At 46.0% G+C, this 18,407-nt stretch overlaps 1 protein-coding gene across 3 annotated transcripts in view; it reads left to right on the top strand.

The window, feature by feature from the left end:
- Positions 1–18,407, top strand: part of dnah6 (dynein, axonemal, heavy chain 6) — a 1,317,984-nt gene that overhangs the window by 1,151,096 nt on the left and 148,481 nt on the right. For all 3 annotated transcript variants that reach the window (XM_085993638.1, XM_085993630.1, XM_085993647.1), the window contains one exon: positions 4,358–4,487. In XM_085993638.1, coding sequence (XP_085849764.1) covers positions 4,358–4,487 — 130 coding nt within the window. Of the gene's footprint in view, positions 1–4,357; positions 4,488–18,407 lie in introns of those variants that run through there.

Here is an 18,407-nt window from a genome sequence, read left to right as displayed (position 1 = left end):
TCAAGGAAGTAAGAGAAATTGTGGTTTCACCAGCTGGCCAAGCTGGTGACAGGTACTGCGCTAATCCTTCCTGGGCGTCAGGCTGGAGCTCCAGCGGCGGGCTCTACAGCTGAGACAGGCAGCGAAATCGGAGGCAAGCAATAACGGACTGGGAGGGTGCACTCGAGAGACGGCCGGTGCGGCAAGCAGGTCAGCGTTTAGACCTCCGTTGGGAACGAGTCTCCAACAGTGAATAAACGGAAACCACAGTGAAACAGCGTTGTTATCGGTAGCAGCGGCGGGAAAGCGCGGGAAGCGCCATATCGTTGCTACAGAGAGAAAAAAAAAAGCGCGGGAAGCGCCATATCTTTTCTGAAATGCCTAAATCTGGTAATATTGAGGCTTGTGATGGCGAAATAGAAGATTGGACCACATACGTGGAAAGAGTAGAGGTTTATTGCACTGCAAATGGAATAACAGATGAAAAAAAAGCTTCAGTACTTCTGAACTTAATGGGCGCGAAGACATACGGGCTGTTACGAAATTTAATCACTCCAGCCAAACCAAAGGACAAGACTTTTAAAGAAATTGTTGATACCCTGCAGGAGCATTTAAACCCAACACCGCTGCTGATAGCGGAACGATTCAAGTTCTTCAAGAGAAATCAACACAAGAATGAAAGTAACGCTGATTACCAAACCGAATTAAGAAAGCTATCAAAGTACTGCCAATTCGGAGCAGGACTATCGGATTATCTTCGAGACAAATTTGTTTGCGGTCTCTTAAGTGAAGGAACACAAAAAAGACTGCTTTCTGAAAAAGATTTAACATTGGACAAAGCTTTCAGTATGGCTGTATCATACGAAGCAGCAGCAAAAGGAGCTGCAGAGATACAACAAGAGACACAGGACTTCGGCACCCATAAAATGACACAGGAGTTCGGAAGATGTTATCGCTGCGGCAGATCCACCCATAACCAGAGGGACTGCTGGTTCAAGGGCAAAGCATGCAGGCAATGTGGTAAGATTGGACACATTGCACGGGTATGCCAATCTGGACAAAATAAACCCACTGACAGAAAACAAAAAATCAATAAAGAAAAGTACAGGAAGGTACAAATGATGACGGACAATAGCTCCGAAGACCAGAATAGCGATAGCGACTCCGGAAACAAGAGACTAAGCTGTCTCAAATTACATAATGTACTTGCCAAAGAGGATTACCAAACCATTTGGGTTACCCTCACAATAGCAGGGTCCCCAGTTAAAATGGAGCTAGATACAGGATCAGCTCTAACCGTAATAAATCGACGAGATTACGAGAGGCTATTTTCGCATATACCTCTAAAAGACACATCCATTATCTTAAAAACATATACGGGGCAGAAAGTCTACCCCAAAGGAAAAATAAGGGTGCCTGTGGTATACAACGGCAAAGAAATACAAAAGTTGTATTTATACATTCTACAAGATGGTGGTCCACCGTTGTTGGGACGTGAATGGATAAGGAAGATACGTTTAGACTGGCACTCCATTCAGGCACTGACGGTGACCAGTAAGGAAAAAAACAATGATGACATCATACCTGAACGATTAAAAGACATCTTGGCCAACGCCAAAGAAGTGTTTCAAGAGAAACTAGGAACCTTGAAAGGCATCACCACCTCAATAAAAGTGGAAGATACAGCAATTCCAAAATTTTTTAAGGCAAGACCGGTGCCATACGCAATACGTCCGGCAGTCGAGGCAGAGCTGAAGAATTTGGAAAAGGCAGGCGTATTATCCAAAATAGATTGGAGCGAATGGGCAACACCCATCGTTCCAGTCATGAAAAAAACATTGAAAAATAACTCTGAGGAACAGAAAAAAATTCGCATCTGTGGGGACTTTAAGGTGACTGTAAACCCGGTCCTTCACACGGACAAAAATTTACCTTGCTGACTGACCATCAACCCCTCATCTCCATATTCAACCCTAAAAAAGGTGTCCCCATTATGACGGCACAAAGACTACAGAGGTGGTCCTTTTTTCTAGGGGCACACCAATACAACATTGAATACAAAGGGTCAAAACAGCATGGGAATGATGACGGTTTATCACGCCTACCGTTGCCAACGAAAGAAGAGGCACCTACAGTAGACCCAGTAGAGATATTCCACTCTACCATAGTGGAATGTCTACCGGTGACAAATTCTGCCATTGAAAGGGAGACAAGAAATGACCCTACTCTCTCACGGGTCTACGATTTAACAGTGAAGGGATGGCCAGCACATGGCGAACCACTGTTGCCAGCATTCTCGCAAAGAAGAGAACAGCTGTCAGTGTGCCGAGGAACCTTGATGTGTGGATCCAGAGTGGTGATTCCACCCAAACTCCAGGATAAAGTGCTAAAGGAGCTTCACGAGGGGCATCTGGGTGGAGTGAAAATGAAGAACCTAGCTAGGGTGTTTGTATGGTGGCCAGGTATCGATGGAGACATCGAAGACATGACCAAGAGCTGCCTAGGATGCCAGAAGGTCCATAATGCTCCGCCACAGGCCCCTCTACATCCATGGGAGTGGCCCTCATCTCCCTGGCAAAGGGTGCACATCGACTTTGCTGGTCCATTTATGGACTCAATGTTCTTAATCGCAGTTGATACACACTCCAAGTGGCCGGAGGTAATAAAGATGTCCTCCACCACCACGGAAAAAACCATCACAGTATTAAGGACCATATTTGCCAGGAATGGGCTGCCGGAGCAGATATGTTCTGATAATGGACCGCAATTTGTGTCCGAAGAATTCAGAAAGTTCTTAAAGAACAATGGGGTAAAGCACTACACGTCCGCCCCATACCATCCCGCCACCAATGGATTGGCTGAAAGGTTTGTCCAGACCTTCAAGAAGGCCATCAAGGCCATGGGTAATGAAGACATAAAACTTCAGCACAAGGTGGATAACTTCTTATTTGCATATAGGAATGCAACGCATATGGTTACTAACCAAACTCCCGCCATGATGTTCTACAATAGAAACCTAAGATGCCGGCTGGATTTGGTCAAGCCCAACATCCGAAGGGACGTGGAGAACCGGCAGTTTCAGGGCATGAATGAAAGGCCAACTAGGGCCTTCCAGATAGGCCAACCGGTTTTGGCCCGGGACTACCGTACCGAGAAATGGCAGCCTGGAACTATCTGCACACGATTAGGACCACTGATGTATACCGTGGACATTGGAGACAGCATAATAAGGCGCCATGCTGACCAAATCATCAAGTCATCCGAAAAGGGACAACCTACACCACCACTCTATACATCTAACGATGAAGTAGAGATACCCATATCTACCTCCGATCCGGTGATACTGGAGCCCGATGAACCCGACACTGGCCTTCAAGCCGAATCAGCCTTGCCAGAAGAACCTACTACACCACCAGAAACTAGTACACCCCCGAGGCGTTATCCGGACCGAGTCAGGAAGCCTCCTGAGAGACTAACTTATAATTAATTAATACAGCAATGTATATTATTTTGCATATAACATGTAATTAATAATTACTTAAAATATGATGTACTAGTTAGCTAGAAGGGGAGGAATTGTGGTGTATGTGCCTTTAAGAGCCCCAGGTGTGCGTAATGCCGGTAATTGCCACTTGGGCTATATAAGCCTGTGTATTGTGTATATCCTTTAGAAACCCCCCCCCCCAGACTTGCTTAGTAAATACCTATGAACCAACTCCTGTCTTCAGTGTCTTTATCTACACACGGACACTACAGTACGAGGGATGAGTGGACATCGTATGATGCGAGACTTGGAAAAACTAAGACTATATTCACTAGAGTATAGAAGGTTATAGAGATTTGATTGAAGTGTTTGAAGTTTTGAAAGGTTTTGCGAAGATAATTAGTGAAAGATGATCTTCCCCAGTCAGTAAATTGGTAACTTAGGGGTATAAATTTAGGAGTAGTATTAAAAGGAGGTTAGAAAAGCTATTTCAGACAATGGCTCATTAGAATATGGAATGAATTATTATAAGTAGCTATTGAAACTGATTCAATTATGCCATTGAAGAGGAAATTAAATTAAAAATTGTAAAGGAAAAATATTAAAAAGAAAAGGGCAAAGAAAGGAAGTAGGGTTACGATAGACAGTTCTGATGTGGAGGTGGCACTGGAACAGCAGGCGAAATAACCTTTTGTGGTGAGATTTCCGATTCTAAAGTTTTGAGTAGTTTACGCTGGCTGTCTTTAAATGTAAATTATGATAAAATGACCTGCAATAAATTAATTTTTTGAATTTCCTCTGACCAACACAGCAATTGATTAGTATCATATTGAGCTCTTTTCTGGAAACGAAGCTCTTTTCTGAATGGAAATATTCTGAACTTTCTTATTACAGCGCAAGGAAACCAACAACATGATATTAACAGTTCTTGAAGTACAGCCCAATGTTATGGCACGTGGAACTGGCAAAAGCACTGATGAAATTGTTAATGAATTAGCAGATTCCATTCTATCAAAAATTCCAGGTAAGCACATTAATATTTGCTTAGAAGCTGATGTATTTGCCACTAGAAATATTTTTTCTCAAAAAATATTAGCTAACATATTTTCTGACTTTCAAAGGCGATTTTGAATACACTTACCATTTAAAAACAGAAAATGCTGGATATACTCAGCAGGTCAGGCAGCATCTGTGGAGAGAGAACAGAGTTAATGGGCGCGATCTTGCCAGCCCTGGGGAGGCGGGTATGGAGGCGAGACTGCCGGGAAAATGGCAGAATCTGGGGGCGGGTGCCCAACCCGCCTCCGTGCCATCTTGCCAGGAGGTGGGGAGCCGACCCGCGCCAGGTCCCATCTCCTTGGAGGTGGGAAGGGGATTAGTGTCACTTATCTGCCAGTTAACAGGCAGATAAGAGGAATATCCTTATTCTACCCACACAAGTGCGGGCTTCCCGAAGGCTTCGAACCTGGCAGGGTCACCTAGGCGAGCAGTGCGTCTGCGGGGTGCAGAAGTGCGCTATGAAGGTAAGTGATGGGTGCAAGTGTGGAGAGGTAAGTGGAAAGTGTTAGTAAAAGTTTACTTACCTTTGTTTTTTCCTGTAGGCTTCAAGAGTTGGGCATGCGGAGAGTCTCGCACCTCCGTGGCAAAGATGACAGATGGCCGCTGCATTCTCCACTGCAGCAACCATCTAATTCCTGCTAAATAGAGGTTTGATGAGTCTTGAATTCAACAATGCATCAAACTACAGAGAATGTCAGTGTTTGACAGCTTCACAAAGCAAAATTTTTGACAGATGAAACGTCATACGTTGCCGTTCTCTGTAACCGGCTTTTCTTTAATTGGCCTGCTAAGTCCGCTGGGCGGGCTTAACACGGTCAATCAAGGGAAAATAGTGTGGGTTGGCCAGAAGTTGATGGAGGCGGGACTAAAACCCGACAAGTGGGAGTCCCGCCTCCAAAAGCTCCCTATTGGCAAAATCCAGCCCAACGTTTCAGGTCGATGACCCTTTGTCAAAACTGGAAAAAACTGGAGATGGAACAGGTTTTTAAGCAAGTGTAGGGGCAGGGAAAGGGGGGAGGGGAGGAAAGAACAGAAGGGAAGCTCTGTGATAGTATGGAAGGCAGGAGAGATTAAGAGACAAAAGGGATGATGGTGCGAGGCAAAAGGAGATGGTAATAGGACAAGTTAAGAAGCAAAAGATGGCATAGATGAAGTGTAAATGGCAATGGCTGAATGACCAACAGCTGCCACGTGAGAGAGAGGAAAAAAAGGGAAAAAAAAGATGGGGGCAGAGGTTATGGTCTGAAATTGTTGAACTCAATGTTGAGTCCAGAAGGCTGTAAAGTGCCTAATCGAAAGTGTTCCTCGAGCTTACGTTGAGCTTCATTGGAACAGTGTAAGAGGCCGAGGACGGAGAGATCAGAGTGGGAGTGGAGCGAGGAATTAAAGTGACAGGCGACCGGAAGCTCAGGGTCACCCTTACGGTCTGAATGGAGGTGCTCCGCAAAGCGGTCACCCAATCTGTGTTTGGTCTCCCCAGTGTAGAGGAGACTGCATTGTGAGCAGTGAATACAGTATACTAAATTGCAAGAAGTACAAGTAAATCGCTGTTTCACCTGGAAGGAGTGTTTGGGGCCCTGGACAGTGGGAAGGGAGGAGGTAAAAGGGCATGTGTTACATCTCCTGCGCTTGCACGTGAAGGTGCTGGGGGAAGGGGTGTTGGGGGTAATAAAGGAGTGGACCAGGGTGTCTCAGAGGGAGCGGCCCCTTCGGAATGCTGAAAGGGGAGGTGAGGGGAAGATGTGTTTGTTGGTGGTATCACGCTGGAGGTGGCGGAAATGGCGGAGGATGATCCATTTCCACCACCTCCAGCGTAGTTATACTGCAACTGCTATGAAGCTAAAACAGTATGAGACAACCTCATCCAGGTGGTCTCGCATCACCTGCCAGATTAAGTTGCTCAGTAAGTTTGGTAACTTCACTCAAATTATGTTACAATTTTTGTGTGATACAACATGGAATACACACTGGGGGTAATTTTGACTTTGTATGACAGTGTAAAAGGGTGATTGTGAATCGGGCAGCCCGTTTTACATCTCTACTGATTTTGTATTTCCATTTACTTCATAATTGACATTCAATGGCATTACCATCGCCGAATCCCCCACCATCAACATCCTGGGGGTCACCATTAACCAGAAATTTAACTGGCCCAGCCACATAAATACTGCAGCAACAAGAGCAGGTCAGAGGCTAGGTATTCTGCGGTGAGTGTCTCACCTCCTGACTCCCCAAAGCCTTTCCACCATCTAAAAGGCACAAGTAAGGAGTGTGATGGAATACTCTCCACTTGCCTGGATGAGTGCAGCTCCAACAACACTCAAGAAGCTCGACACCATACAGGACAAAGCAGCCCGCTTAATTGGCACCTCATCCACCACCTTAAACATTCACTCCCTCCACCACCGGCGTACCATGGCTGCAGTGTGTGCCATCTACAAGATGCACTGCAATAACTCGCCAAGGCTTCTTCGGCAGCACCTCCCAAACCCGCGACCTCTTCCACCTAGAAGGACAAGGGCAGCAGGCGCATGGGAACACCACCACCTCCAAGTTCCTCTTCAAGTCACACACCATCCTGACTTAGAAGTATATCGCCAATCCTTCATCGTCGCTGGGTCAAATTCCTGGAATTCCCTCCCTAACAGTACTGTGGGAGTAACCTTCACCACATGGACTGCAGCAGTTCAAGGCGGCGGCTCACCACCACCTTCTCAAGGGCAATTAGGGATGGGCAATAAATGCTGGCCTTGCCAGCGACGCCCACATCCCATAAGCCAATATGAAAAAAAAATGCTCATTATGCATAGCAGTGAGTGAGGCTCCTTGCCTGCTATGCAAACTTAACAAATTATCTCCAAAATTGTTCTCAAACATGGCCAGTCTGGGGTGTTATCATATCCTCAGCAAGCCTGGCCTTTCCACTGAACCCAGCTGAAAAACTTTATAGCATATTGGGAGCTAAATTTTTTTTGTGCCAAATTTACTGGAGTATAATTTCTCTTGTTAAGGTGTAACTGCTCATTAAACTACAAAAATTGTAGCAATTTTGATTAAGGCATATTGCTTTTTTAATTGTACACTCAAAATGTATAGGTTGAAAGACTATCTGCTCCTGTGGCTTAATGTATGCACTGATTTTAAGTGTAATGTCAATCATTTCTACGTTTGAAAGATAAATCTTGAATTAATATTTTTTCATCTAACTGAAAGTATCCATTACATCTAAAATTGACTGCTGGTATCTAATGTTTGTTCTACATTATCATTGATCGCTAGTCGATGAAATCCATATGGGCAAAATATACCTCTGGCAATCGGTTTGCATTATTTAAATCATATGTAACAGTGATGCGCAAGGTTACCTCTGGTGTTCTATAAAGATCTATCCTTGGCCCCCTCCTATTTCTCATCTGCATGCTGCCACTCAACAACATCATCCGAAAGCACAGTGTCAGTTTCCACATGTTTGCTGACAACACCCAGCTCTACCTCACCACCACCTCTTTCGACCCCTCCGCTGTCTCTAAACTGTCTGACTGCTTATCCAATACTTGATGAGCAGAAATTTCCTCCAACTAAATATTGGAAAGATGAAGCCATTGTCTTCGGTCCCTGCCACAAACTCTGTTCCCTAGCCATGACTCCAACCCTCTCCCTGGCAACTGTCTGAGGCTGGACCAGACTGCTCACCGCCTTAGTGTCGTACCTGACCCTGAGATGAGCTTCTGACCCCATATCCACGCCATCACAAGACCGCCTATTTCTACCTCCATAACATCGCCCAATTCCGCCCTTCCCTCAGCTGATCTGCTGCTGAAATCCTCATTCATACCTTTGTTACATGTAGATTTGATTATTCCAACACACTCCTGGCCGGCCTCCCAGCTTCCACCCTCTGCAAACTTGAGGTCATCCAAAACTCTGCTGCCCCTGTCCTAACTCGAACCAAGTCCCGTTCACCCATCACCCCTGTTGTCGCTGACCTACATTGGCACCAGTTAAGTAACGCCTTGATTTTAAAATTTTCATCCTTGTTTTCAAATCCCTCCATGGCCTTGCCCCTTCCTATCTTTGTAACCTTCTCCGTCCCTACAACCCGCCGAGATATCTGCGCTCCTCCAATTCTGATGTTCTTGCACATCCCCGATTTTAATCATTCCACCATTGGTGGTCGTGCCTTTTTAAAAATTAATTGATGGGATGTGGACGTCGCTGGCTAGGCCTGCATTTAGTGCCCATCCCTAATTGCCCTTGAGAAGATGGTGGTGAGCCGCCTTCTTGAACCGCTGCAGTCCATATGGTGTAGGTACACCCACAATGCTGTTAGGAAGGGAGTTCCAGGATTTTGGCCCAGCGACAGTGAAGGAACGGCGATACAGGTCCAAGTCAGGATGGTGTGTGGCTTGGAGGGGAACTTGGAGGTGGTGATGTTCCCATGCGTCTGCTGCCCTTGTCCTTCTAAGTGGTAGAGGTCGTGGGTTTGGAAGGTGCTGTTGAAGGAGCTTTGGCGAGTTGCTGCAGTGCATCTTGTAGATGGTTCACACTGCAGCCACAGTGCGCCGGTGGTGGAGGGAGTGAATGTTGAAGGTGGTGGATGGAGTGCCAATCAAGCGGGCTGCTTTATCCTGAATGGTGTCGAGCTTCTTGAGTGTTGTTGGAGCTACACTCATCCAGGCAAGTGGAGAGTATTCCATCACACTCCTGACTTGTGCCTTGTAGATGGTGGAAAGGCTTTGGGGAGTCAGGAGGTGAGACACTCACCGCAGAATTCCCAGCCTCTGGCCTGCTCTTGTAGCCACAGTATTGCCGAAGCCCTAAGCTCTGGAATTCCCTGCCTAAACCTCTCTGCCTGTCCACCTCTCTTTCCTCCTTTAAGACGCTCCTTAAAACCTACCTCTTTGACCAAGCTTTTTGGTCACCTGCCCTAATTTCTCCTTATGTGGCTCGATGACAATTTTTTTGTCTTTTAATAGTCCTGTGAAGTGCTTTGGGACGTTTTACTACGTTAAAGGTGTTATACAAATACAAGTTGTTCTTGTTGTTGTTAAAACTTACCCCTTTGACCAAGCTTTTGTTCATCTGCCCTAATATACCTTACATCTCTCGATGTCAATTTTTGTTTGATAACGCTGCTGTAAAGCGTCTTGGGACATTTTACTATGTTAAAGGTGATATATAAATACAAGTTGTTGTTGTTGTTACATTTTTCTGTGTGCATTCAAGATTAGAAGCTTTCTTATGTCTTTGGCTGAATAAGCATTTCCTCTGCATGGCTGCCCTCTTGTATTAGAAATGCACACTTTGGGGGAAATTTTTAACTTCCGCCCAAAATGGGACAGGAAGTTGGCAGAGCAGCCACGCTGCCTGCTCAAAGCCAACGTTGGGAGACCCAAACCATTTTCAGCTTCGGCCTCATCAGCATAATTCAGGTGAGATGCAGAGTGCTCAATGAGCACTAGCGGGCAGCTCGCCACCCTGAGCAGGGGGCAGGAAATCCGGCAGCTGCAGGATACATCGAGTCAGAACTGAGAATTAAAGTTGTTGATGGGGGTGGTCAAGGAAAGACGCTCTGAGGAGGGGCCCTACCCAGAGGCCAGCAGTGGGCTGCAGTAGTTTTGCAGGGCCAGGAGAGTCATTCCTGCTCCTCCTGACCCAACAACGATTCTCCCCATAAAACTTCCCGGACTTTTCTGGATCAGCCCTATAAGGACCACTAGTTGTGCCGCTCAATACCGTGAACAACGTGCGCAGCAACACTCTGCCCGTTTGTACCTGAAAATTGTCAACGGGGTCCTACAACCTGTGTAAGACGCTGATTTTTATATGTAAGCAGCCTCCTGCCTGCTTTGGGCAGGCATGGTGTGCGCTCATTCACAGGCCTGCCTAAAGATTGCATTAGGCGGGCCTTGGATACCCCGACCCCACCCTCACCGACCCACCCGATTTTCCATTACCGACCACCCGATTTCAGGTGAGAAACAGGCAGGCAGCAGTTGAAAATCGCTTCCATCATTGCAGATTTTCAGTTGTACATCAGACCACAAGGTTAAGCGTCTGCTAATCAGGATAAGGTAACTTGTTCTTTGCCCAACTCCATTTCAATTTGAATATGAATATAGATTTTTTTTCCTCATAAAAGAAAATTGTTACTAAATATATTATTTTTATTATTTGTTTCAAGTAGACAGTACAGTTGGCTTTCATATTGGCCAATAAAGTGTTTCTGTGTATTTATTGAAGTTCACCCAAGGACATCATAAAATCAATACTAAAATGCAATTTAATGGCAATATATGTTAAAATATTACCACTCAATTTGCAGAAATGAATTTGACATTAAAGATTTCCCAACTCAGCACTTCTTTATCCTCTAGGACTATATTTTATTACTACAGCCTCACAGAAAAGTAGAGGAGCGTTATTCTGCACTTAACTGTGCAATACCTGATCTAGGAGTGCCTGGTATTGAAGCTAAGAGGAAGAATTCTCTTGTCCAGCATGTGTACCAAGATTGTAAATGGGTTTTTAATGAATGGGTATACGATTTTGTTGCACATAACACCAGACGAAGTCCTCCCCCATGGAAACTGAAAGTGGCCCATTCTCCAGCAGCAACACCTTGATGAACACAAAATTCACAAAATGATATACAGGAAACTTTCGATTAACCGGCCACTAAATAACCGGAACGCTCTATCCACCGGCAAAATTCAGGAGTCGGTTCAGATAACTCTTTTTACTTTTAGTTACTTTTTTTACTCATTTGTGGCTGTGCAAGCATGTAGCTGAAGCTGTTGCTAAGCTACAGAGATGCTTGCAAGATGTGCCGATTGTTTTGAAGCTAAGCAGGGTTTGTTGCTTTAGACGGAGCTCTGAGCTCCATATCTTTTAACTATAGCATTCGGTTATCCGGCATTGTTGATGGACCGGCACCAGGTCTGTCCCGTCCGTGCCGGATACCAGAAAGTTTCCTGTAAATTGTAAAACATTGTGTTGTTGCTGACAGGTTAGTGTTAATTCTGAATAATCTGATGATCTATAAAATGTGACCTCCTTATGTTTACATATAATCATCTTGCTTTATAATTACAGTATGTTAGCGTTATTGTGTAATAACAAATAGCCACAGAATTTTGTGTGACTACTGCTTTATCGGCAGTGAAATTAGAAATAATTGTTATGATCTGGAATGCACTGCCTGAAAGGGTGGAGGAAGCAGATTCAAAAGTAACTTTCAAAAGGGAATTTGATATATACTTGAAAAGGAAAAATTTGCAGGGCTATGCGGAAGAGCAGGGGAATGTTACCTATTGGATAGCTCTTTCAAACAAGGCATTGATGGGCCTAATGACCTCCTTTTGTGCTGTATGTTTCTATGGTTCTAAGTTCAAACTTGTATTTGTGATTTAGTAAAGAAATATAACAGAAGTGGTCTGTTTATAGCTGCAATTCATTTTAGGAGAAAATAGTTAAGATACCTTGAGCATTTTCACATGCTCTGAGGAGTATGAGTAAGCTATGTCTCCCACAATGTTCCTGTTATTTCTTGTGCCTAAAGAGTGAGCAAGAAACAGGAAGGGTGATTATCTGATCCAGCACTCCCAGCAGGGCGCATCACGCAGCTTGTAATCTTCCATCCATTAAAATGCTCGTCTGTGATTTCCTGAGATGCTCTCCCTGCAAGTACCACTTCCCATTGGGAGCACTGGATCATGGAATCACCCCGAGATGGGAAAACTGTTAAAGGAGCATGAGGTAAGTACAACCAGAGAATAACCATGAAGACAACAAAAACCCAAAGAAGATTTTTTTAAAAGGGCATATTGACCCAACATTTTGCACTGGAAATATGTGCAACATCTTTCTAAGCTTTAAGTATGGTATTTGGTGCCTTTTTGAGTGGTAATTTACCACCAATGGTAAATTAAGTTGAGAGATCAGGAAATAGCAAGGCCAGGATGCACACGATCGCTAGGAGGGGTGCTCCAGTTGCTTGCCACTTTTCCAAGCCCTCGTAAGCGCCTGGGTGATCCTGGGAACGGAGGTTCTCTTTTTTAAAAATGTGTTTATGGAATCTGGGCGTCGCTGGCAAGGCCAGCATTTATTGCCCATCCCTAGTTGTCCTTGAGAAGGTGGTGGTGAGCCACATTCTTGAACCGCTGTCGTCCGTGTGGTGATGGTACTCCCATAGTGCTGGGAGGTAGGGAATTCCAGGATTTTGACCCAGCGACGATGAAGGATCGGCAATATACTTCTAAGTCAGGATGGTGTGTGACTTGGAGGGGAACTTGGAGGTGGTGGTGTTCCCATGCGCCTACTGCCCTTGTCCTTCTAGGTGGAAGAGGTCGTGGGTTTGGGAGGTGCTGCCGAAGAAGCCTTGGCTGCAGTGCATCTTGTAGATGTTACACACTGCAGCCACGGTATGCCAGTGGTGGAGGGATTGAATGTTTAAGATGGTGGATGGGATGCCAATCAAGCAGGCTGCTTTGTCCTGGATGCTGTCGAGCTTCTTGAGTGTTGTTGGAGCTGCACTCATCCAGGCAAGTGGAGAGTATTCTATCACATAGAAACATAGAAACCTAGAAGATAGGAGCAGGAGTAGGCCATTCTGCCCCTCGAGCCTGCTCTGCCATTCAATGCGATCATGGCTGATCATCCAAATTCAGTACCCTGTCCCTGCTTTCTCCCCATATCCCTTGATACCTTTAGCCTTAAGAAATATATCCAACTCCTTCTTGAATATATTTAATGAATTGTCCTCCACTGCCTTCTGTATTAGAGAATTCCACAGGTTCACCACTCTCTGGGTGAAGAAATTCCTCCTCATCTCTGTCCTAAATGGCTTACCTCTTACCCTTAGACTGTGACCCCTGGTTCTGGACTCCCCGGCCATCGGGAACATCTTTCCTGCATCTAGTCTGTCTAGTCCTGTTAGAATGTTATAAGTTTCAATGAGATCCCTTCTCATTCTTCTAAACTCCAGCGAGTACAAGCCCAATCGATCCAATCTCTCCTCATACGTCATTTCTGCCATCCCAGGTATCAGCCTGGTGAATCTTCGCTGCACTCCTTCCATGGCAAGAACATCCTTCCTCAGATAAGGCGACCAAAACTGCACATAATACTCAAGATGTGGTCTCACCAAGGCCCTGTACAACTGCAGCAAGACATCCTTGTTCCTGTACTCAAACCCTCTCGTTACGAAGGCCAACATACCATTTGCCTTCTTAACCGCCTGCTGCACCTGCATGCTTACCTTCAGCGACTGGTGCACAAGGACGCCCAGGTCTCGTTGCACTTCCCCTTCTCCCAATCTATTGCCATTCAGATAATAATCTGCCTTCTTGTTTTTGACACCAAAGTGAATAACCTCGCATTTATCCATGCTTCTGCCCAATCACCCAACCTGTCCAAATCATACTGGAGTTTCCCGGCATCCTTCTCACAGCACACACGCCCACCCAGCTTTGTGTCGTCTGTAAACTTGGAGATATGACATCTAGTTCCCTTGTCCAGATCATTAATATATATTGTGAATAGCTGGGGTCCAAGGACCGATCCTTGCGGTACCCCACTAGTCACTGCCTGCCACTCGGAAAAAGAGCCGTTTATTCCAACTCTTTGCTTTCTGTCTGCCAACCAGTTCTCTATCCAAGTCAATACCTTGCCCCCAATCCCATGTGCCTTAACTTTACACGTTAATCTCTTATGCTGGACCTTATTGAAAGCCTTTTGAAAGTCCAAATACACCACATCCATTGGTTCTCCCTTATCTATTTTACCAGTTACATCCTCAAAAAATTCCAGTAGATTAGTCAAGCACGATTTACTTTTTGTAAATCCATGTTGACTTTGTCCGATCCGGTCACTGTTTTCCAAGTGCTCTGCTATTACATCTTTTACAATGGACTCTAGCATTTTCCCCACTACCGATGTCAGGCTTACCGGTCTGTAATTCCCCGTTTTCTCTCTACCACCTTTTTTGAACAGTGGGGTAACATTACCTACCCGCCAATCCATGGGTACTGTTCCAGAGTCTATCGAATTACACTCCTTACTTGTGCCTTGTAGATGGCAGAATGGCTTTGGGGAGTCAAGAGGTGAGACACTCGCTGCAGAATACCTAGCCTCTGACCTGCTCTTGTTGCCACAGTATTTATGTGGCTGGTCCAGTTAAGTTTCTGGTTAATGGTGACCCCCAGGATGTTGATGGTGGGGGATTCGGTGATGGTAATGCCATTGAATTTCAAGGGGAGATGGTTAGACTCTCGCTTGTTAGTGATTGTCATTGCCTGGCACTTCTGTGGCGTGAATGTTACCTGCCACTTATCAGCCCAAGCCTGAACGTCGTCCAGGTCTTGTTGCATGTGGGCATGGACTGCTTCATTATCTGTGGAGTTGTGAATGGTGCTGAACACAGCGCAGTCATCAGCAAACATCCGCATTACTGACCTTATGTTGGAGGGAAGGTCATTGATGAAGCAGCTGAAGATGGTTGGGCCTAGGACACTGCCCTGAGGAACTCCTGCAGCGATGTCCTGGGGCTGTGATGATTGACCTTCAACCACCACAACCATCTTCCTTTGTGCTAGGTATGACTCCAGCCAGTGGAGATTTTTCCCCCTGATTCCCGTTACTTCAGTTTTACTAGGGTTCCTTGATGCCACACTCGGTCAAGTGCTACCTTGATGTCAAGGGCAGTCACTCTCGCTTCACCTCTGGAATTCAGCTCCTTTGTCATGTTTGGACCAAGGCTGTAATGAGGTCGGGAGCCAAGTGGTCTTGGCGGAACCCAAACTGGGCATCAGTGAGCAGGTTATTGGTGAGTAAGTGCCGCTTGATAGCACTGTTGATGACACCTCACATCACTTTGCTGATGATTGAGAGTAAACTGATGGTGCGGTAATTGGCCGGGTTGGATTTGTCCTGCTTTTTGTGGACAGGACATACCTGGGCAATTTTCCACATTGTCGGATAGATGCCAGTGTTGTAGTTGTACTGGAGCAGCTTGGCTAGAGGCGCAGCTAGTTCTGGAACACAAGTCTTCAGCACGATAGCCAGGATGTTTTTGGGGCCCATAGCCTTTGCTGTATCCAGTGCACTCGGCCGTCTTTTGATATCACATGGAGTGAATCGAATTGGCTGAAGACTGGCTTCTGTGATGGTGGGGATCTCGGGAGTGGGCCGATATGGATCATCCACTCGGCACTTCTGGCTGAAGATGTTTACAAATGCTTCAGCCTTGTCTTTTGCACTCATGTGCTGGGCTCCACCATCATTGAGGATGGGGATATTCTTGGAGCCTCCTCCTCCCATTAGTTGTTTAATGGTCCACCACCATTCACGACTGGATGTGGCAGGACTGCAGAGCTTTGATCTGATCCGTTGATTGTGGGATCACTTAGCCCTGTCTATAGCATGCTGCTTCCGCTCTTTAGCATGCATGTAGTCCTGTGTTGCAGCTTCCCCAGGTTTGCACCTCATTTTTAGGTACGCCTGGTGCTGCTCCTGGCATGCTCTTCTACACTCGTCGTTGAACCAGGGTTGGTCCCCTGGCTTGGTGGTAATGGTAGATTGAGGGATATGCCGGGCCATGAGTTTACAGATTGTGGTGGAATACAATTCTGCAGCTGCTGATGGCCCACAGCGCCTCATGGATGCCCAGTTTTGAGCTGCTAGATCTGTTCTGAATCTATCCCATTTAGCGCGGTGGTAGTGTCACACAACACGATGGAGGGTGTCCTCAGTGTGAAGACGGGACTTCATCTGCACAATGACTGTGCGGTGGTCACTGCTGCCGATGCTGTCATGGACAGATGCATCTGCGACAGGTAGATTGGTGAGGACGAGGTCAAGTAGGTTTTTCCTTCGTGTTGGTTCACTCACCACCTGTCGCAGGCCCAGACTGACAGTTATGTCCTTCAGGACTCGGCCAGCTCGGTCAGTAGTAGTGCTACCGAGCCACTCTTGGTGATGGACATTGAAGTCCCCCAACCAGAGTACATTCTGTGCCCATGCTACTCTCAGTGCTTCTTCCAAGTGGTGTTCAACATGTAGTACTGATTCATCAGCTGAGGGAGGGCGGTAGGTGGTAATCAGCAGGAGGTTTCCTTGTCCATGCTTGACCTGAAGCCATGAGACTTCATGGGGTCCGGAGTCAATGTTGAGAACTCCCAGGGCCACTCCTTTCCGACTGTATACCACTGTGCCGCCACCCCTGCTGGGTCTGTCCTGCTGGTGGGACAGGACATACCCAGGGATGGTGATGGAGGAGTTTGGGACATTGGCTGAAAGGTATGATTCTGTGAGTATGACTATTATCAGGCTGTTGTTTGACTAGTCTGTGGGACAGCTCTCCCAATTTTGTCCCCAGATGTTGGTGAGGAGGACTTTGCAAGGTCAACTGGGCTAAGTGTGCCGTTGCCGTGTTCGCAGCCGGTGCTGAGGTCTATGCCGGGTGTTACGTCCGGTTTCATTCTTATTATTTTGTTTCGTAATGGTTAGTTACAACTGAGTGGCTTGTTAGGCCATTTCAGAGGGCAGTTAAGAGTCAACCACATTGCTGTGGGTCTGGAGTCACATATAGGCCAGACCAGGTAAGGACGGCAGATTTCATTCCCTAAAGGGGAACCAGATGAGATTTTTACGACAATCCGATAGTTTCATGGTTACCATTACTGATGCTAGTAATTATTCCAGATTTATTTAATTAACTGAATTTAAATTCCCCAGCTCCCTCAGCTGATTTGAACTCACGTCTCTGGACCATTAGTCCAGGCCTCTGGATTACTAGCCCAGTAACATTACCACTACGCTTCCATTCCCGTAAAGTAGCCTTTCGCTACTGGTGGGCACCACAGGATATATTGGGGAGAAACTGTGAGGGTGCCAGTCAGTTCCTTCAGTAACCTCTAGATGGCACCTTCACTTGTTTGTTTCCTTGTTAATTGTTTCTAGTCTCCTGTGTTAATTCTTAATTGACTGTTATTGGGCTTATGAGTTTCACCTGTGATTTGTAGTATATAAGTTCTGTGGTTTCTTCTCTCTGTGCTCAGTCCTAACAAGGGAGTTAGTCTTGACTAGGTGCTCTGTGGCAGCTTGCCTTGACAAGCTGGTTGCCATGGTTGTTGTTTGTATTTAAGTCTGTGGTTCTTCCTTTTGATCTCGGTCTTGACAAGTTGCTCAGTCTTGATAAGGTGCTCAGTTTGGACAAGCATGTTGCCCTGTGGTAGCTTGTCTTGAGCTCTGTATTGATAAGCCGATTACCCCTGTGGTAGCTTGTCTTGAGTCTTATCTCAGCAAGCCTGTTGCCCTTGTGGTAGCTTGTCTCGAGCTCAGTCTGGACAAGTGGGTTGCCTCATGGAAGCTTGCCCTGAGTTCCTATCTTGACTAGCCGTTTGATAGCTTGTCTTGAGCTCTGTATTGATAAGCCGATTACCCCTGTGGTAGCTTGTCTTGAGTCTTATCTCAGCAAGCCGGTTGCCTAGGTGGTAGCTTGTCTCGAGCTCAGTCAGGACAAGTGGGTTTCCTCATGGAAGCTTGTCCTGAGTTCCTGTCTTGTCTAGCTGTTTGATAGCTTGTCTTGCTCTCTTATGTTTATTAGTGTTTTCCTTGTGTGAATTTAGTAATGTGTAAAGTTCAAATAAAGTACTGTTACTTAAGACTGTATACCTGCTTCTCGTCTGTCTGCACTTGGGTCCAGAACCTACCTCGCTTGGACAGCACGGCCCCGTGTTTACACGGCCCCGTGGCTCCCACCCCGTGACAGAAACTGGTCAAAGCTAGTAACGCAAATCGAGCTGATAGTGAATCAGCACCCAATTTTCTTTGCCATTAACTTCAATAGAAAAGGAAATCGGGTGTGATGTAAGACAAGCTGAAG

Source organism: Somniosus microcephalus, chromosome 1, assembly GCF_052327205.1.
Source record: "Somniosus microcephalus isolate GS21.2 chromosome 1, FLI_Smic_1.0, whole genome shotgun sequence".
Taxonomy (NCBI): Eukaryota; Metazoa; Chordata; class Chondrichthyes; order Squaliformes; family Somniosidae; genus Somniosus; species Somniosus microcephalus.
This window is presented reverse-complemented; position numbering and strand designations above follow the sequence as displayed.